At 41.9% G+C, this 21,538-nt stretch overlaps 1 protein-coding gene across 4 annotated transcripts in view; it reads left to right on the top strand.

Moving 5' to 3' along the window:
* The window catches only part of NRF1 (nuclear respiratory factor 1), a 63,626-nt gene extending 42,298 nt beyond the window's left edge, over nt 1-21,328 (top strand). For 2 of the 4 annotated variants that reach the window (XM_069979306.1, XM_069979283.1), the window contains 5 exons: nt 1,272-1,466; nt 2,306-2,407; nt 3,464-3,621; nt 5,679-5,818; nt 21,006-21,328. In XM_069979306.1, coding sequence (XP_069835407.1) covers nt 1,272-1,466; nt 2,306-2,407; nt 3,464-3,621; nt 5,679-5,818; nt 21,006-21,169 — 759 coding nt within the window. In that variant the 3' untranslated portion in view covers nt 21,170-21,328. The remainder of the gene's footprint in view (nt 1-1,271; nt 1,467-2,305; nt 2,408-3,463; nt 3,622-5,678; nt 5,819-21,005) is intronic. The other 2 variants (XM_069979298.1, XM_069979292.1) reach the window with 2 other exon arrangements.
* The last annotated feature ends 210 nt before the right edge of the window (nt 21,329-21,538 follow it).

The following is a 21,538-nucleotide window of genomic DNA, read 5'->3' as shown; positions in this document are numbered from 1 at the left end:
ACACACAGCCTGCTACAGCCATAGCGTGTGCACACACACACACAGCCTGCTGCAGCCATGGCGCACGCACACATATACACACAGCCTGCTGCAGCCATGGTGCACGCACACATACACACAGCCTTCTGCACCCATAGCACACGCACATACACACACGCACACACACACACACACAGCCTCCTAAAGCCATAGCGCACACACACTGCCTGCTGCAGCCATAGAACACGTACATACAGCCTGCTGCAGCCATAGAACACGCAGCTGCAGGGAAGCTGCACTTGTGAGGTATGGTACAGTATACTTCTATATTGTGTTCTCTTTGGGTGCAATATGAGTTGCTATATATGTGTTTGAATATGCAAAAAAGGGGGTCCGTGGAGCCTCAGATACGAGTCTCAAAACATGGGAATAGCCAGATATCCCTCTCTTCAGAGAAGGAAGCCCATTGCCAAGGGGTGCCTCCTAGTGGGGAGAGCACCAAACCACCCTGATACGTAGTCCCTCAGGTCCTCACTCTGTTACGAGCTTTGGGACCTAAATGGGGAAACACCAGAGTGGCCCCTGTAAGTCAAAGTCTAACTCTGTGGCGAGTATAACGACATAAGACAAGGGTTACCAAGGCTAGGCATCCATCCACAGACTGCAGTTTCGGGGTATTTGCCCCTCGTCAGTGTGGAGCAGGATTCTGGCTACTGGGGCAATGATAAATTGACCAACAAAACACAACAATCACTGAACTCAGGGAGAACAGTGAAAAATTCCAATGGAGTACTCATTTAAGAGTCTCCACTGATTGTCCCATACAAAATTTGAATATGCAAAAAAGTCCGTGGAGCCTCAGTTACGAGTCTCAAAACACGGGAATAGCCAGATATATCTCTCTCCAGAGAAAAGCAGTCCTTATACAGTACCCATACAGAGGTACAGTTGACTTCTGCTCTTCCTTTTGCCAACTCATAAGACCTCCAGTGGAGCATTATGTGTACACATGCCTATGGCATTGTGCAGAGGGACATCAAATTACAGTATTACAGTTCTGTACCAGCTCTGATCTAACATTAGGACATTAATGTAATTCTATCGTTGTTTCTATTCCTATGTGACATGCTATTGGATGGATTTTTGATATCACACAGAGGTTTGGGAACATATATAAAATGACATTGCTGCCCCATTCTTGCTCTATACACAGAACTGCCACAGAGCTGTAATATTGTTTCCCCAGCATAACAGTAATGTTTTCTACATCACATCTATACTTTATATTGCAGGTTTCCTGGACTCAAGCATTAAGAACGATAGTGAAGAACTGTTATAAGCAGCATGGTAGGGAAGATCTGTTATATGCATTTGAGGATCAACAAACACAACAGGTGGCAACTGCACATGGTATTGCTCACCTTGTGCCCTCACAGACTGTGGTACAGACGATCAGCAACCCAGATGGCACCGTGTCACTAATTCAGGTTGGCTATGGTTTTTATTTATTTTTTGTATTTGCATTTTTGCTTGTTTTGTAACTGCGTGCTTTCATTTGTATTGCTGATCTGTGCTATACAAATGCACATTTCTTTATAGATTTCTTGGTGCTCGGTCCTGTGAAAAATGATTTTTTTTTTTATCATTGGTGGTCTGCGCCACCTAGGCAGGGCTTCATGTCCGCATCGCTACTTATATCCGCCCACATTGATGCTGTAGGCCCCACCCCTCTGTGATGTCATCACCATCTAGCCCCCCCCCCTTTTGTCGACCAATGTGGGTGGGGCTAAAAGGCTCTGCAGATGTGAAGCCCTGCCCAGGTGGCCGAGCCACATCTGCTGTAGTGATTTGCACCCCCAACCCTGCTACTGTATATTCTAATAAGAAATTACGAAGAAAAAATATACATTTATTTTAATGAATTTATATTGCAAAGAAACAAAACAACTTTACGAGTACTTTAATACATTGGCCAGTGCAATAACTTTATAAAAGTTTTTAGTTTTTTTTAAATATTTTATGTTTTCTCTTATGGCATGCTTTCAAACCTGGTTTAAGGAAATACTTCACATAAACTGGTAGTAAAAGGAAGGATCTTCTAGCGGCATCTTTTCTGTACTGCGGCAAGAACATACAAAAAGGAATTCAGAGTACAGGATGATTAAAATACCGCAGTGGGGACAACCTTGACACATGTTGAGAAAACTATTTAATGTGGGAGATTGCTCTGGAGTATTAGTAAAACCTACAGAGTTTTTCTTTGTGCTACATAGAGACTGTGAATGTAGTTATTAATAACTCATAATATCCATTTTGATTGCTATAGGTTGGAACAGGGGCTACTGTTGCCACGCTTGCAGATGCATCGGAGCTGCCAACTACTGTTACCGTTGCACAAGTCAATTATTCCACGGTTAGTGATGGAGAGGTAAGGTAATAATTTCAGAGAATGTGCCCATATATGACTGGCCATTTGCTTCAGATAAGTTGTCAGAACCTGCCTGTTCTTGCCGGGGTCAGTATAATGGGTCTCTATATGTCCCTAAATTCTCCCTCATTGTCATGTTAGAGTTTAGGCTTGTAGAATTTGATATGGCCAAACATTGTGTTCCCTATGGAGCCAAGAGGGGAAAGCCACAGGCTAGCGCATTTGGCAGCATCATCTCCAAGAAAAAAAGGGTCTGGCTGGCCTGGCCTTTCACTCCACTGATGACATTTGTTATAGTTGGGAGGCCCCCTTATACTATCTGTTTGTGGATGGGTAAAAAGTTAGTGGAAATGGCAGTAGGGACACTATTACATGGCCCAACCCTGCACTGTAAGCGGTGCTGATTTACTAGATTGGCGCTCACTTACTGAGCTAATTACACAGCTCAGGAGTCACCGTTACAGATATCGTTAATAATGTCTGTGCAGCCCTTGTTGTAATCAGCCATATTACACGGGGAGATGCGCAGCTGACAATTTTAAAACATGTTTATATTTTTCCGATCCGTGCATGCGCTGCCGAAGTCATAGGCTATGCAACTCCTGCATTCACGGTTATTGTTGACATTAGTGATGCATGCATGGACCAGGAAGATGGTACAAGCATACAGGAGGCCAGACATCACAGAATATTCATAGAGAAGAGGGAAGAAGGAAAGAGTGGTGAGGTGTGCCAGAGTGCGGCACAAGTTCTACACAGGACTCCTACTTAATTCCATCACAGTAGGGGAAATAGTACTCAACATACAAATTAGCCAAAGGTAACCTGCTCCCTAGTGGACATTCACCTAAAGCACACTGTCAGCACCTCAGGTCGGGTCTGGGTGCTGACAGATTCCCTTTAAAGGCAGCAATCAGCTGCTGATCAGCTCTTTGGCTGATGGCAGTGCTTTTCACCCTAGAGCCTGTACAGTGTCGCACGTGACCTAAGAAATGGGAAATCTTCTAGCAACATTGTGTTTAGCTTCCTGTTGGTCTATAGCTTGTCTTTCCACAGGTGGAGCAGAACTGGGCAACACTTCAAGGAGGAGAGATGACCATCCAGACTACTCAAGCCTCTGAAGCTACTCAAGCAGTTGCATCACTAGCTGAGGCTGCTGTTGCAGCTTCCCATGATATGGCACCAGGTGCCACAGTGACTATGGCCCTTAATAGGTATATAACTAATCTAATGAGTTTTTGTTTTATTGTATTACCAATAAGTATGATATCGAGCGCTATACTTACAGTTTAAGCAAATTTAAAGCAAATGTACCAACAGGTACATTGCTTTAAGTTTTTTACATGAATGGATCAGCGCAGACATGGTAATGCCGCTGTCTTTTTTTTTTTTTTTTTAGTTGGCGCCAGTCTGTTCCCAGGCACTGGCTTGGAGTGAAGCACTAGGGGGTGGGCCTGCCGGCCCCAAGTGTCACTATCTCCCCTGTGGGACACAGCTCCATTAGAATCAATGGAGCCACATCACAGAGGGCAAGGGGTTTAGTCACTGGTCCCGCCCACTATGCTTCATGCAATGCCAGTGCCTAAGAACAGACTGGCGCCGACTCAAAAAAAAAAAAAGAAAAGCACTGCGTCAGCAGCATCAACACGTTGGTGCTAATCCATTCATATAAAAAAATGTAAAGTTATGTACTCAATGGTATGTAGATACATAGATTTAGAAAAATGACTATAGTGCATCCCTGAGCATGATAGTCATTTTTCTAAATGACATGCATTAACAGTTTCCACTCCTCCTATGTTCTGGTTCCCACTCTTCCTATGTAACAATCGCCTGTGCTGGACACAGTGCCATTCCATTCTGTGGCGCTCAGTCTAGCACTGGCAATGGTTACCTACGCTGCTTATCCAAAAATTAACCCTTCCCTAAAAATAAGCCCCAGCTTGATAGGAGACAGAGCAAAGACCCTCCTACAGGAGGCTTGGCAGGTGGTTACACTTCTAACTTCTAACTCCATGTGATTTAAAAAAATTACTATTGTTCTTGGAACTGTTGTATAATTATTTTCTAAGGGTACGAACACACACACAGTATATGCAGCAGATACGCAGCAAATACGCAGTAGATTTGATGGTGAAGACTTGATGCTGTGTTTAGTTATTTAGATCTAATCTGCTGCGTATTTGCTGCGTATCGCAGCAGTAAATACGCTGCGTATACGGTGTGTGTGTTTATACCCTTAAACATAAATATGCTTTTTCCATGGAAGTAGTTTTGCAGGTAGAAAGGATAGATTTGGACGCAATAATAAAAAAAAAAATTGTTATATTTTTGATTTATAGTTAAAGAAAATACTGTAACGCAAATGTTAAAAACTTGCACCCAAAATAGCAGGCTACTGAAATTAGGAAATGTAACATGCAATCTTAGGGCAGCAGAGGGTGCTATTACAGAAGAGTAAAGGATTAACACTTGAGGGTTTTTTTGTTTTGTTTTTATTTCTCCTTGCAGTCTGTATATGACTTGTTATACAGGGGGAAGGGGGCAAAAAGTAGCAATGTTTGCTTTATCCTATTATGGATTATTCTAACAAGATGCAAGAAAATTTAGAGTAAATGGAATATAATGAGCTGGGTCATGTGACCACATCCTTGCGAACAACATGTGTATGTAAAATCTGTATTGTGGTGGTGGATTGTTTTTTATTGTATTCCTGTATTACTACTACTTAGCCATATAGATTTGGGGGTTTTCACCTACTTACTCTCTACAGAGCAGTGCTGTGCCATGTAGCATTACATTTTTCTTGATCAGATGAGTCTTCCTAAATTAACACTAAAGGGATTGACCAGTTTTTCTGCTAATGTAAAACGTTGTTTATCAATATATGCATATTCTTTAAGTTGTCTTGTTTTGTGTATTCATACCCCAAAAAGTCCTAGCAATATGACATCATTATAGGATTGCAATACCCCTGTAAGCCTTTACTTGTGCTTTGGTTTAGAGAAGGGATGGGAAATCTTTGGCCCTTCAGCTTTTACAAAACTACAATTCCCATCATGCCTGGGCAGCCATAGCCTTTGCAGTTCAGAAAGTATGGAAATTGTAGCTTTCATTGTAGCATCGTTTGAAGGGCTGCAGGTTCCATCCCTGGTTTACAGAAATATTGTCATGTACAGCATTACTGTTGGTTTTCTGACACGTCTTGATAGTTGTGGTTTTCCTATATGTAGAAGGGCCTATTTAATGTTGTTATTGTTTGTCCATGTTGATTGTCCAATTACAGTGAAGCAGCGGCTCACGCAGTAGCAACATTGGCAGAAGCCACACTACAAGGAGGAGGACAGATCGTTTTGTCAGGGGAGACTGCAGCAGCTGTAGGAGCGCTGACTGGCGTACAGGATGCCAATGGTAGGAGGCGCTTGGCTGCCATTTATTTGATATGATTAGAATGCACAAAACCAAATACATTACTTGCAGTTGAGCTGTATACATTCTTGCAGAGGCAAAAATAGGGATTCTCATTGTAATATGTCCTTTAAGAATATGTTCAGATAGCTGATATGCAGAATTGGTTAGACTGAGTATACTTCCCCCTTTTAGGCATTAAATGCTGACCATTTATTATTTATTTATTAACCTCTGTTAAGTAAACTGAAAATTGTACCTTTTTCCTGGTGTTGTAGGACAGTACCATTTACTTTCAATGGGATGTCAAACTCATCAGGCACATTAATTAAATTAACCATTTGAATAAGTGAATTGCCCAAATTATGTCATTTTAGTTGTACCAGTTGTAATTATCTGTAAAATATGTACTCCCTATTGACATGTAGAACTCCCAAGAACAGATGCCCCCATGTTGGTTTTAGGGTCCTATTCCAGGGGCCGATGGAGTCCCCATCAATAATGTAAACGAGCACCGATCTGCTAGATCGGCGTTCGTTTACTGGGCCTATTCCTCGGCCCGATAATCGTTTAGCGAGGGCTGCAGGGACATAATTACCGATGTCTTTGCAGCCGTTGTTAAACACCATACATTACCTATCCATGTTGCAGGTCTTCTCCTGCGCTCCTCTTCCTCCCGGTCCCACGCACAGAAGCAGCTTTGGTGCGGCCTGTCTGAGGTGACAGAGCGCTCAGCCAATCACTGGCTGCGGCAGTCCTGGCCATTGATTGGCTGAGCGGTCTGTCAGCTAATACAGGCCACGCCGAAGCTGCTGCTGTGCGCGGGACCGGGAGGAAGAGGAGCGCAGGAGAAGACCTGCAACATGGATAGGTAATGTATTGTTCTTGTGGAATCGTCTGTTGCCCGCCACACATTGCTATTCCATGCAGCGATGCGCGGTGGGTGCCTGGTGATTTTAGGTTGGACCCCAAATGAACGATCAGCCGATGACACGATCGTCGGTTGATCGTTGTCTCTATTCCACGGGGCGATGATCGGCCGAATTGGGCCGATTATCGCTCTGTGGAATAGGCCCCTTACACTTGGGTATGAGACACAAGTACATTTATTTATTTTTCAGAAAGAGTAATAGTATAATAAATTGCTTCACAATGGAAACAATAAGGGTGGTTTGGGAGGCCCATATATGAGTCTTTTCTGTTTCATCTTCTAACAGATCACAAGAATCAGGGGTGTAGTGACAACTCTGCATTGTCCATAATCTGTATTTAGGAAAAAATATAACTTAAAGTGTATCTGTCCTTATAACTTTCAAAACCTAAATCAGCAGGGGATGTGAAATAAAGAAAGTTTGCCATATACGTCCATTATTAAAAGAGTTATGCCAATGACTTTATATTCCTGCATGTTTCATGAGGACAACTGTTCACTTTTGCTATTAGGGCATATAGACTTTATAGGGGTTTAATGGGTGGGGGACCCACACTCCTGCCTTCCTTCTGTAAGCCACAACTCATTATAGCTGATCTGACCCATTCATGTATTACATAGATGGCTACTGATAAAAAGAACAACCATATAACATTACAATGTTTTCAGATTGACTTTTATTTTAAAATTGGATGTCACTTTATTTTATTTTTGTTTGTTTTTTAATTGGATAAGAATTCATGTTTTTGCTTAAATACAAGTGATCTGCCAAAGCCAGTTGTAGAAATATTTTATTATATTGCTTTGTTTTATCTCCCTAAGAATTAGATCAGCTCCACTAATGATTAGTCCGGCTGTGCTCATCAACCCTCACTAAATATAGTTCACAAAGCAGATCAGTGCACTGTGCCTCCACTGAGAAGCGGAAACTAGGGCTGACATGTACTGAGCACTTTATAGCCTATAACCACCCTTTAGGGAGAGACCATTTTCCATCTCCTTTTATCCATTTAGATATGAAAGAAGAGTTCATAGCATTGAATGTCAGCTGCGCTACATTTTTTAGGCAATTGAGATATTATATAAATATATATATATATATATATGGGGGGACTAGTTAGAAAAAGCTGATTTCATGTTGACTGCTAGGAATCCTATATAAATAGCAATCCTATAATATATACTCTTTAATCACTCTTTATAGGGCTAGATATGTTCTTATTAATAGAAGGAAGCTGTGGGGAATAAAGATTCATGTCTGCTGATATCTCCTCCACAGTGCACAATTTAGGAATTTGTATCTCCTGAACTACCAAAAATGGGGGGGGGGGGTTTATTATTGTACTATTATGTTTAATATTATCATTATGTTTTTAATATTATTTTGCTTATCTTAGCCATAGAAACAATACAACAGTTGATCTGTGTACAGTGTCTTAAAGGGAAATTCCAAACCCTAACTGCACAGTGCTTTTATGTATAAAAACAAACTACCACATACTCGCTACTTCAGTCCACGCTGCTCCCACTGTCTATTTTCCCTGATGACTTACTTTGCCTAATGTTCCACTGACAGTCACAACACCCTGCAGGCTCATTTAATAGCTGTAGTGTGTTCGGAAAATCTGTCAAATCAGGAAGAGCACATGATCAGAGGAAGTAAACAAAGAACCTGGGCCTCCTATTGCTAGAGGTATTAGCTCCACCGGCCAGATTTCAAGACCTCACCGTAGGAATATCTCTGATACCAAATATTCTTTATGCCTTGCGATGATTTCTAGTACAAGCCACGTGTGCGCACTGTTAGATGTTTACTCTTGTTTTTTGTTTTTGTTCTGCCAATGTGTATATGTATGTGTATATATATATATATATGTATGTGTGTGTGTATATATATATATATATATAATATTTTTTTTTTCTTCTTTTGTGTTTGTTTTATTGAGATACTTGCTAGAATATGTGTAGTATTGAAGAGAGCTATAGCATAACTGTCCGATTTAGTGATGAAGGAATCAGGAGACATGCTCGCAGTATATGACTATACTTTCTGGAGTTTCACAGTATTACCTTTCTAAATGTCTGTCTATAATTTGTATGTTTGGAAAATCTGAATAAAAATTATCTGATATAAAAAAACAAAAGCAAAGAACCTGAGAGAGATGAGTATGCTGTAGTTTTATTTAACACACAGCACTCCTTGATATGTCTACCTAAACATGGTTGCTGACCATGTATATGGCATTGGGTATCCTTAATGACAGTGGCCTCTTCCAGCATGATGGTACCCCAGCTACACTGTAATGCAGAAATATTTTTTCTGGTGAAGGGACGTGCTAGAATATGTATGATTGCCCAATGCAAAACTCATAGAACAAAATAGATTTGCTGTTAACACATTGCTTAAAGATTCCATATGACATTGTGGACTCCATTCCCTAATGGTTCAGAGCTTTTCTGGCAATGTGAGGGAGACCTACGCAATATTAGGCTTTTATGTTTTATTGTTATTAATGATCACTGTATTAGGCCATCATATTCCACAGCAGTGTACAGAGATGGAAATCCCTCAAATTGGTCCCATTTCCTGAGATATATATGCACAAATTAGTGCATTAGTAATTATTATATGCACAAATTAGTTTTGTAGCATGGGTTTGACAGCATGGATTTCTGCAAGCCCCATTCAGTCTCAGCAAACCCTCTAACAAATCTACTGGGTATAAATATACTGTATCCACTTCAGACACACACGTTAGATGCTTCTTATGACATAGTGTCTCGGTATGTTTTTGGATTGTGGAAAGAAATCAAACAAACATGCTTCAGGTTTATACCATATTGGACTTAATGTCTCCGATATGACTTTTATCCATACATTTTTTTTGTTGATTTAATAAATTAAGTTTAGTACAGGTCACCTTGTTTTAAGAGTAACTTGGTTTAAGAGCTCACAGTTTTTCAAAATTGTGACTTTGTTTAAGAGCATTACTTTGGTTTAAGAGCTCCCTGTACTGGGTGGGAGTGCGAGTGGGGGAGGGGCGTGGTCTGCATAGCGTGGTCTACAGCTCTGTACTCTGACCCAGGAAGTCTCCCTCACCTTCCAAATCATAGCAGATCCACTTCAGGCTGAGGCTTGCATCAGGGGACAGGACTGTGGAGGTAATCTCTCCATAGCTATTACCCCTCTCTCCCCGGACAGAGAGTGCTGCATGTATGTGCCCACATCTGTCCTGCTCATTCCTTCATGCTCCCTGCAGTCTCTGTCAGTCCTTGTGTTTCCCATCCTCTCCATTACTGTACAGTAACTTATAATATCACATATTCTGCTGTTTCTGAATGTTTGTTTCATCTGTTGTACATGTTGTTCAGAATAATATTTATTTTTGGGGTGTGGAACCAATTGTCTAATTGTCCAATTTAGATTACAAGTGCAGTCCTGGAACGAATTATGCTTGTAATCCAAGGCACCACTGTACTATCATTCTGGCATAGTCCTGTTCTTTTCAGATCCATACACTGTAAGAGATTTAAAAAAAAACAAGCTCTCTTTCCTGTTCCCCATGCCGCTGGTGGTATTATGTTCTGGGCCTTACTTTGTAGCTGCTTCCATGTTTGGGGTTATGAAGGTAAAGGCTTGCTGAGGCGGAACACCAATGCAGCTGCTGATTGTAACATCACTACCCCTTACGGGGCATAGATCTGAAAAGTGTACCGTGCAGACAATCCTTAAAGGGGAATCTTACCTGCTTATAGCCCCCTATTGCTCACAGGGCATTCACATGCTGTTATCTGTGTAATCCTCAATCCAGAGCACTGTCCCAACTCTATGGCGCAAGCTGGCTTGCTCCTTCTAATGATAATCGGTTGAGTGGGCGGGGCAGTGCTTCTAATGGTGCTCCGGACCGAGGATTACGCTGCTAACAGCATGGGAACGATGCAGAGGAGGAAAGTAAGAGACTTGCCTTCCTCCTCAGCGCCCTGTGCGCAATAGGGAGCTATAAGCAGGTTAGATTTGTGCATTTTTTTCTGCCATTAGAGTTCTAGGAGAAAAATACCAGGAAAAAAGCGCCAGGCCCAGTATACGCTGTGTTTGGGGGATGGATTGAGGGGAGGGAGGGGGGGGGGAATGGGAAACCAAAACACAACAAGCAAATGATGTAGATGTGTGTAGACTTTTCTGTAATTTGCTATGGACTTTAAGGGTACATTCACAAGTGCAGTGTTTTTAGCTGCATTTTTTTTTGTCTTTTGTTACAAGTCTAAAGCCCAAAAAGAAGCGGGAGTAAAGCCAAAACATGCAGCTGAAATATGGTACTTGTGCATGTACCATGTAATGTACAGGATCTGCAGCAGGTCTGATACTGTTCCTTCATTTAGTTACATTGATATTTGTAGCATCAGATCTGCAGCAGATCCTGTACTTGTGAATAAACACTAAAGGAAGATGTAACCGCAACCTTTCTCAACAGCAATTTTTGTCAAAACCCTAAAAGTGCAGCCCAAGAATAGGTTACCTTACAGCACACTGCAATCTGTTGCATTGCACTATAAATAAAAATTTGTCAGGCTAAAATGGAATTTTACAGTATTTTCTGAGAATGTCATTTGCAAATGCCTCCTGAACTCGCATAACTCTTACACAGGTGTTTCTGAAACCTATACCTTCCACACTCTGTTAGGATTTAATCTCACCAGCTGTCAGTATTATTGATAGCCCTCTTAGAGAGATGGCGCTCTCTTTTCCCTGTATCGCAAATTATGAAAGAGGTGGAGTGGAAGCAGGCATATTACTAAAACAGATTTTGAAGGAATTAGCCAAAAGAAGCTTTAAATCCCACATCCAGTTTGCCAAGACAGGAGCGATTAGTCCAGCCGGAGTGTAGGCACTAAAGAAGCAGTTAAGAAAATAAGACAAATTAACCTTTTGCCAGCTCCCTTATTCTAGGAAGGAAAAATGGCTGGACTGCTTTGTTGGGCATATAGGGTTTCCTGCTGTGTCTTGCACTTTTGGGAAGCAAAACAAATAATGTGCTTGAATGTTTACTGAGCAGAGTTTATTAGAAAGTTGAATAAATGGCTTTTTATCTTTTATAACCTTTCCTTTATTTTTGGTTTAGATACCAACATATAAAGAAAATTGTCTGATTTTATATTTGTCACTTTTTTTAGGGGGGGATTTTTCAGTTTTTTTTTTTTTTTTTTTTCTCTTTTCTTTTTTTTTTTTTCTTTTTACTCCATTCTTTTCTAGACTAAATCGGTGCTCTCTGGGGTCTAAGGGGGCAAAAGTAACTAGTCGCATTTGCTGTTCTAGTTGTAAGGAAGCTTTCTTGTCTGATGGCACATCTTTGTCATTGTCGTATATAACATTATTATGAATGTCACGTGTACACCTCTTTAGACTTCTGTATTGTTGCTATCATGGAGTATATGTCTGAAATAGTTTTTAATGTGTGTGATCATTGTAATAGTTTACAAATCCATCAGATGATCATGAGTATATTCGGGGTCAGTGGTCCTTACCTGCTTTGTAAAGAACTGTTACATCTTTGTGGCTTTAGGGCAGGGATGGGGAACCTCCAGCCCTCCAGCTGTTGCATAACTACAATTCCCATCATACCTGGACAGCTGAAGGTATAGAGCTTTAGCTCCGGCTCTCCAGGCATGATGGGAGTTGTAGTTTTGCAACAGCTGGAGGGCTGTAGGTTCCCCTTCACTGCTTTAGGGTAAGGCTCCTTTACTTTCAAGAGGGGTTCTTCATGAAATAAAATAAAAATCTTTAAGAATGTGGTAGAGCACTCATCTTTTCCATGCCCCACTGAAGCATCACAGATACTCATTCAGTGGGGATGTATGTTACCTCTTGGCCTCATTGCCTAGCAGGGATTCCAGGTAAGTACACCATCTGAATGGCAAGTGATTGGTTGTGGCGGTTGCATGCTATTGTGGGCATCAGTACTGGAAGCATGTAAACAAAAACCAGTGGACAGTCAGGGAAAGAAATAGGATCATCTCGGAATTACAGAATATTAAACAGTTTACTACTTCATTTTGCTTTAGGCTATGTTCACACAACATATATTTTCGTAAAATCACAGCCGTTGTACAAGGGCTGTGATTATTACAGAAATATACGTTACCTATTCTTCCATGGGATCCCGGCCGGAGCATATACACATAGTATACGCTCCGGCCGGGATCCCTAGCGGTGCCGCAAACAACTGACATGTTGTGCATGTTGTGCTCTGGCCGCTCGCTCCATAGTGTGCTATGGGGAATTCTGATGCAGGCGTGCACGGATGCGCCCACATCAGAACTCTGCGGCCATAAAGATCATCCGGCCGGTACTGCAGTAGCGGTTGGGATGATCTTTTCAGAGGCTGGCCGGGTCACGGAACGGCCGGTCTCTTACAACGTGTGAACATAGCCTTAGGATGTTTGCATTTTGTTTTTAGAGCTCTCCGGTAACCACTTGCTTTGATTAGTACTGTGACTATTGAGAATGCTATGTGCATGGGAATAAATAATCTTTTAGATTTCCTAAAAAATTTGTACCTTAATTGCACAGCTCACAATATTTGTGATTGTTAACTAGGCTTTAGCATACACTGGAGATACAGCAGCAATTCAGAGAAAAGGCATGGCCTGTGATTAGTGTACCCTACGGTTTCATTTGGGCCTTGCAGTGCTGCTCCTCTTTGATGGGTGTGTAGGTTTTGATGGCTTTCCTCCTCCCAATATACCGCAGTGCAGAGGGATGGAGCTGTCCTGATTCCCCTCTCCTCCTCATGACCTTCCCAGCCCCTGACAGCTTGCTATGCTGTAAAGCAGCTCATGTGACTGCAGTAATCCGGAGCCAGTAAACAGCTGTGCAGGAACATAGCAGGATGAATCAAGCCCATTGTTCCGCACTGCAGACCTGTCTCCAACAGGCTTTCCTCAGCTTTTTTATGTAGTGTGTGTGTGTGTGTCTGTGTGTGTGTATTAGATAGATATCAGTTTTGATATTACCATCATATTCCCATCCATGCCATCATAATGGCATTATTATACCCTCTCCCTTGACATTGTTTATCTACACTTACATATTGTAATTCACTGGACATACATTTGGTTATATAGATTTATCCAGTATTTCATGAAAAAGAGTAGTGCTGTACAGAAGACAGCCCTAGTGATGCCCGGAGTAATAAATGAATAAAATTTTATAGGTTAATATATGCAGTTATTAAAATAGGATTGTGTGACTTGTTGCATGTTTCCTCCCCATGGTTGCATTTTGTTAAAATGGCATACAACTGCACCTCATTCTTGTGTAGTTTGCACCCCAAAGGCTTTGTGCACCATCTTAAAAATGTTTTTTTTATTCTTGCGATACTTATAGAATGCTAAATTAAAGCTAATGCTACGTTTCTACAGCACATATACCTCTCCACTGACCACAACACCCTGTGGGGGGTGGGCTAAACACTATATATGTCCTACAAAAAGGCTTTATTAATCAATTCAAAAAGAACAAAAACATAGAAAGGAGTTAAAATTGATTCCACACACAGGAAGGTATAATATTAACCATAGAGTACTTGATGGAAAGGAGAGCACATCACTCAGGGAGCGCTGCTACTCTGTGATATGAACAAGTGTGGACCACGCATCTCCATGGTATCAGACAACAAACTTTGTAGTCTGTTCTCTGCTTCCGGCTATGTCAAAGTAGTATTACACTGCATACAATTTGTTTTCTGCCTATTACTGTGAGATGCTTCGTTTAAGCATCCTGTTCATCCTCTACGTCTAGATCAGTGCTTCGCAAACTCTTTCTGCTGGAGCCTCACCCAACAGACCAAGGCAATGCCTGGGCCTCACCAGACTGGCCAAGAGGGTTCCTGGGCCTCACTATCTGTGGTGAAAGTCCATTTAAAAGCTGAAAATAATACTAGGGCTACCTTTCACCCATCTCCCAAGCTCTATATACTAATAAATTAAGTACAAAATAAATTAATAATGTTGCTAAAATCAAGATTTCTGCAAACAGCAAAAGGACTGTGGGGATTATAGTTACTTTGTGAAAACTGGCTCCTCAGCTGGGCCTCACCAACAACTAGGGGGCGCCTCACTGGTGAGGCCTGTCTGTGGTTAGAGAAGCACTGGTCTAGAGGAAAGAAGGTTTCACCAACCAGCACAAAAAGGGATTCTTTACTGTAAGAGCAGTGAGACTATGGAAAACTCTGCCACATGACTTGCCATGGCTGATTCATTAAATACATTCAAAGGAGGCCTAGATGCTGTTCTTGAAAAATATAATATTACAAGTTATGGGCACAAGATTTCATGTGATAGAATGCTGATCCAGGGAATTGTGCTTTTGTGTTTTCCACATTGAGAAGGAATTATTCTCCCTGTGATGGGGCAATGGGAATCTGCCTCATGAGGGGTTTTGCCTTCAGTATGGTAGGGTTTCTGTAAGTTAAACTTGATGAATTATTGTCTTTTTTTCAACCTTATTAAGTATGTAGGAAATTTAGAAACAAGACCATAGGACATTTTAGTCAATTTGAGGGAAGGGGTCAGAAGATAATGTCAAGAATTCTGATGAACAGGAAGATGCAGTCAGATGCAATGCTGGTGATCCAGCTAACATATCTGAACACACAACATGTTACTGCTTAGCACGAATAGGCTGTAACAGCAGATGACCAACTTCAGTGCCAATAGAAACGGGCAAGACTCCAGTGGACAAAAGAAGCAAAAATTGGATCACTGAGCAGTAGGAAAATGTTGCCTGGTCACATGAATCTAGATTTCCCTAGAATTCTAGGGAGGCAGAATTTAGAGCAAGCAGCATAGATCTATCAATCCTTCCTGTCTTGTGTCAACAGTTCAGAGTGTGAGGAATGTTTTAGGGGGGGGGGGGGGGTTGGCACATCCTAGGTCCTCTGATACCTGTTAGGCTCTACAGTCCATATGTCTGTCTAAGCGTTGTAGCTGACAAAGTTCATCCCTTCATGGCAGCTGTACCCTATAGTAGAAAAACACTTTCAGAAGTATAATGCATATTGCCACATATTGTGGCTAAGAGTTGAATAGCTATGAGTTTGTTACAGGAACATGACAGAACCTTTTGTCTCCCTGGCTTTTATAGTCCACAGATCTTAGAGGTTTTCCAGTCCAAACCTATTTATGGCCTATCAACAGGAATGGAATGGGGCTTATACGCTTGAGAAAGGGGAAGATCTCCCCGAAACGTGGCGTGCATCATTACGCCACCATCTGGCCTCCTGACCATCATGGAGGTCTCTGATTACTGAAGGATACAAGGACTCTATCAGCGACCATGCTGGAAGCAACGACGGGGTCCTACTAGGTATCTTGTGCACTTGGGTGTGATCACTATTAAGAATGAATTTTTCATTGTAATATGTTAAGGTTTCGAATATAAAAGAAAACATCGCAACAGTTGTGTCAGTATTTTATAAGGGAGTAAAGGTGTTCCCTAGATTCTGACACACCACACCCAAGGCAAGAATCGGTGCATATTCTGAGCTTGGACTGAATGGGGCTCTGCAGTTACAGTGCCCTTAGACCAAACAATGTATGGAGCAATGGCTTCTGGCCTCCGTACATTGACCTTACCAATAAACCGGAAGTGATAGGTGATGCCAGCACTCCACTAATTAACTATTGTTAGTCTATCCCAATTGGCAAAAAAAAAAACAATTCAGTTTTATAGCCAATCAATGAGACGATACCACCATCTAATTTACAGCAACTTTAAGAAAACCATCTTGTCCTGGTGGCCTGGTATTCCAAGTGGAATCTATGCTGCAGTTCTGAAGGCCAGAGGAGGAAGAGACGGGCATATTTTTGTCTGGTTTGAGCTTTACAAATTCCATAATTGGTTTATATGCTTCCAGTAATACAAATGTTAGATTTTCCCATCAACTAAACTTTTGTTAAAAAGAAAGCAATTTTGCTAAGTTTGGCCCCTTTCTTTTGCTGTCATGTTGATGGTTGACTATCAGCTCTTGAATAGCTGCAAGCTGGAATGTCTCCTCTCTCCCCTCCGTGCTTGATTGATACCTGGTAGCAGAGTCCCAAGCAGGGTCAGGTATGGGAGGGGGGCACGAGAAGGTATTACAGCTTGCTGCACTTTAGGAGCTCAGGAAAACCTCTGACTCTTCTTACTATAAAATAAAAGCATTTTTCTACAATCTTGAATCACGGACAGGTATATGAAAGGTACAGTGTGTGTGTCTCCGACCTAATAGCTGACTTAGTGTCAGTGTTACAGTTAAGAATATAAATTACAGATTACAGCTGACAGATTTCCTTTAAATATTGGCTGCTGTTCAGTGTACATTGTTTACCAGGGAGTGCCACATTAACAGTGGCTTAAAATATGGTACAAAAAATGTAATACAAAGAACCTACTTAACACAGATGGTGGTGACATGAGTAGACAGTGGGTAGCCACTAACATCTCCTCCTTAACCAGGTATCAATGACAATAATTATTGTTATACTATATCTGCACGTGTATATATCACAGATATGTATGGCATTGGTGACTTGTAGAGTTGGTTATCTGAGTTGGAGCGACGTGAGCTCTAATAAAACTGAAAGGGTCGTAATCCCCCACTTTGGATTATGAACATGTGCAGACTAGATTAGCCTAATCAAAGCCCCACGCCTGACCAGATGCAGTGTCGGGACAATCACAAACCTGATTAATACTTGTCAAGGGCTTAATCACTCCACTGTCTGTCTGCTGAGCTCTAATACCAGCCAATGCTTGTGCTATTGCCCTGTGGCCTGCCATCAATGCACTGCAGGAATGTTAAGTTTGCAGACTGTGGGCAACTCTGTAACTCTATCCTTTTAAATGTTTTAGGCCTCTTAACTATACCACACTTAAATACTGTAATACTGGAAATTGAGATCCGCCAGTGGCATACACCACTTAAGTTTGGTGCATCCTTTGCACTGTCTGCACCAGAGCTAGAGAAGAGTTCTAGACTATGGCACATGTTAGTATAATCTGCTGGGCTACCTGAAATGATGACTTGACTAGCAAGATACATCTCTGCAGTAATATATTCCATGTCTGCTGGATTGTTTGCTAACAGATACAATGCCTAAAGGTGGCCGTATACCTTCAATAACTGTCGGCCAAGTGATCCATCCTCCCCATACACATGAACAGTCAGCATGGCCAGACCTTTTTGTTTTCTATTGGGAGATTAAACCACAGCCACAGCCAGACGAGTCTGTTAGTGGCTTATCTATCAAAGAATGATGGGTTTGGGAAAACAGTCTCACACCCAACCCCTATGTCCACCGGCAGATGATTTCGGTAGAGGCCCCCATACACTTTAAACTGAATGCCAGCAATGGAATTGGGGGACAGGAGTGTATGGGGACTTTAATAAGATGAGCGAATATAAAGTAATAAGTAAGCGAGGTGCTTCGTTATTTCTGCAAGCTGCTCATCAGCCGGCTGCCTTTTTCACTCTCTGCCGCCCTGTACTGCTCCTCCCCGGGTGCTGGGAAAAGCTGGATTCTAGGACTGGATCAAACTTTTCCCAGCACCTGGGGTGGAGCAGTAAGGGGCCTATTCCACAGAGCGATTATCGGCAGAATCGGGCCGATTATCGATCCAGGGAATAAAGAGCACGATCAGCCGATCGTGTCACCGGCTGATCGATGGTTTTAGGTTTGAACTTAAATGAACGATCGCCACCCACGCATCACTACGTGGAATAGCGGTGCGCGGCGGGCGACCGAATATTTAAAAACATCATACTTTACCTATTTAGGCTTCAGGGCCTCTCCTGCGCTCCTTCTCCCAGTCCCGCTCTCAGCAGCAGCAGCTTCGGAGCAGCCGGTCTGAGCTGACAGACCACTTAACCAATTGCTGGCCAGGACCGCCACGGCCAGTGATAGACTGAGCGGTCTGTCAGTTCAGACAGGCTGCTCCGAAGCTGCTGCTGCGCACGGGACCAGGAGAAGACTTGCAGCCTGGATAGGTAAAGTATGATGTTTAAACAAGGGCTGCAAGGACATCAGTAACGATGTCCCTGCAGCCCTCACTAAAGGATTATCAGGCTGTGGAATAGGCCCAGTAAACGAGCACCAATCTAGCAGATTGGCGCTTGTTTACATTGTTGATTGGGTCCTGGTCGGCCCGTGGAATAGGACCCCAAGTTAAAAGGCAGCAGGCTGACGAGCGGATTGCAGAGATAACAATTTGCTTTGTTACTGTATATTTGCTCATCTCTAGACCTTAAAGGGGTAGTGCGGCGCTCAGAAATTATTTACAGAATAACACACATTACAAAGTTATACAACTTTGTAATGTATGTTATGTCTGTGAATCGCCCCGTTACCCGTGTCCCACCACCCCCACCCGTGTATCCGGAAGTGTGGTGCATTATACATTACCTGATCCGTGTCAAGGGCCGTCCACCATCTTGTGCCAAACGTCATCTTCGGACGGACGGCCGAGTCGCTGCCGCCCGTCCCCCCTCCGCCGCTTCACAGTTATGCTTAGCCAATCGTGGCTGAGCATCGGATGACGCTGCAGAGGGCGGCCGGCATTCGGGACAGTCGGAGCTGTTCGCCTTCCGCCCGAAGAAGACGTCACTCGCTGAAGATCGGAGACTGGTGTCGGCACGTGACAGGTGAGTATAGCGCACCACACTTCCAGGTACACGGGTGGGGGGGGGGGACACGGGGACATAACATACATTACAAAGTTGTATAACTTTGTAATGTGTGTTAGTCTGTGAATAATTTTTTACCGCCGCACTACCCCTTTAACTATGTATTCCTTCAATTTAGCTGCCATACAGTAGACAGTACTTCCTTAGTAATCAGTGCTGATAATATTTTTTCTCCTTGCACTTTACATATTGCCAAAATTCAGGATCATGTTGTATTAAGATCATGTGTAACAATTTAACTTTTCATGGTGTGGAACAACTTTTACCTTATGGGTCATGAGTTGCAGGAGCTATTCCATTTTCACTTGCTGTAGAAAAGAACAATAGATGATCTGTACAGATTTGACTCCTATGCTTATTGATGCTTTATATTATTGTGACCTTCAAGTGCTATGAAAACATGCTTGTAGACTTGTTCCCATATTTTTAGAGCAAAATGCTGGAGTAGTTTGTCCAGTAAAAAAAGCAGTATTACGTAGTCTATAGTATAGTATTGGTATAAATCTATGTCAACAATAGGTCCTCAATGCCACATAACAGACTCGCTGCGTATTTATCGCTGTGAGTTTCTCGCACATAAATTCACAGTGATACTGATTGCTATCAAGTCAATGTATGTGTATTCTCGCTGCACGTTTGGTGCGATTTTTACATGCGAGTTTTGATTGTCACATGATTTTCGCAGGCAAGTTCAAAACCACAAAAAACGCAGCTACTTTCATGCGAGTTTGATGCGAGTGTGAACAAACCCTAAGGGTGCCTTCACACACACTGGATCTGCAGCAGATTTGATGGTGCATCTTTGATGCTGTGTTCAGTTATTTAGATCAAATCAGCTTTGGATCTGCAGCAGTAAATCCGCTGCGATACGTTGTGTGTGAAGCTACCCTAAATGTCAATGTAAAATAGTGTGTGAAGCTTTACTATTCTTGCTTCAGATTTGTTTTATGTTTTTTTTATTTACAAAAACAGTGTTCATCAAAATCCTATTGAGATCAATGGTGTATAACTGAGTATAGGCCAGTTCTTCTCCATTCCAGTCCTCATGGCCACCAACAGGTCATGTTTTGAGGATATCCTTAGTATTTCACAGGTGATAGAATTATACTCAGTGCATCAGGTATTATCACAGCTGTTCTTTGTATGGGATATCCTCAAAACATGACCTGTTAGTGGGCCATGAGGACTGGAATTGAGAAGCACTGGTATAGGCCATATGTTATGCACTAGGATAAACACTTGTGAATAGGTTATAAGCCAGTTGGGATGCTGTTTAGCTGGCTTAGTGTCTAAAAAACACCTGTAATTACTAGTGACCTCATGAGATTTCCACATATAAGCTTACCAGCACTATTTGTCTTTGTTTCATAGATAGATGGATTGATCTTAGCTCTTGGTTGGGTACAATATATGAATATAGGATTTTTTTTACAACTGTTAGAAGCCTAAGCATAGACATTCTTTTCACATTGTATTTTAGCACTAGCTTGGTGTAGTTGTAAATAATGTTAATTGTTTTTTTTTTTTTATCTTACAGGACTAGTACAGATACCAGTCAGTATGTACCAGACGGTGGTCACAAGCCTGACGCAGGGTAATGGACCAGTGCAAGTTGCTATGGCACCAGTTACTGCAAGGATATCGGATTCTACAGTCACAGTGGATGGGCAAGCAGTAGAGGTGGTTACATTAGAACAGTGACATTCTCGCCAAAGAAGAGTTTTGATGTAATTTCCCCCTCACTCATGTTCCCAGTGTTATGAACAGAGAGTGGTTTTAGAGACTTCTGCAGCCATTGCTTGGAGCCCTGTGCTGTTGAAGTGGTCATCAGTGCTTCACCTTTTTTTTTTTTTTTTTTTTTCTTGTCCTCAGAAAAGTGCTTGACCATGTTATAATCTGTTTTTTTTCCTCCCCCACTTTTAATTTATTTCAATAAAACAAACATCAAGTGTTTATGTATTTTAACACCATCAGGTTACATTAGGGCATGTTGTGCTCTGTGAAAAATCGCCTTGATGACTGTTTACTTTGGTTCTTATCTGACCGTTCGCACCATCATAGTATCTGCCG

Source organism: Dendropsophus ebraccatus, chromosome 1 (assembly GCF_027789765.1).
Source record: "Dendropsophus ebraccatus isolate aDenEbr1 chromosome 1, aDenEbr1.pat, whole genome shotgun sequence".
Lineage (NCBI taxonomy): Eukaryota > Metazoa > Chordata > Amphibia > Anura > Hylidae > Dendropsophus > Dendropsophus ebraccatus.
Note: the sequence above shows the minus strand (reverse complement) of the source record. Positions and strands in the feature narration are given on the sequence as shown.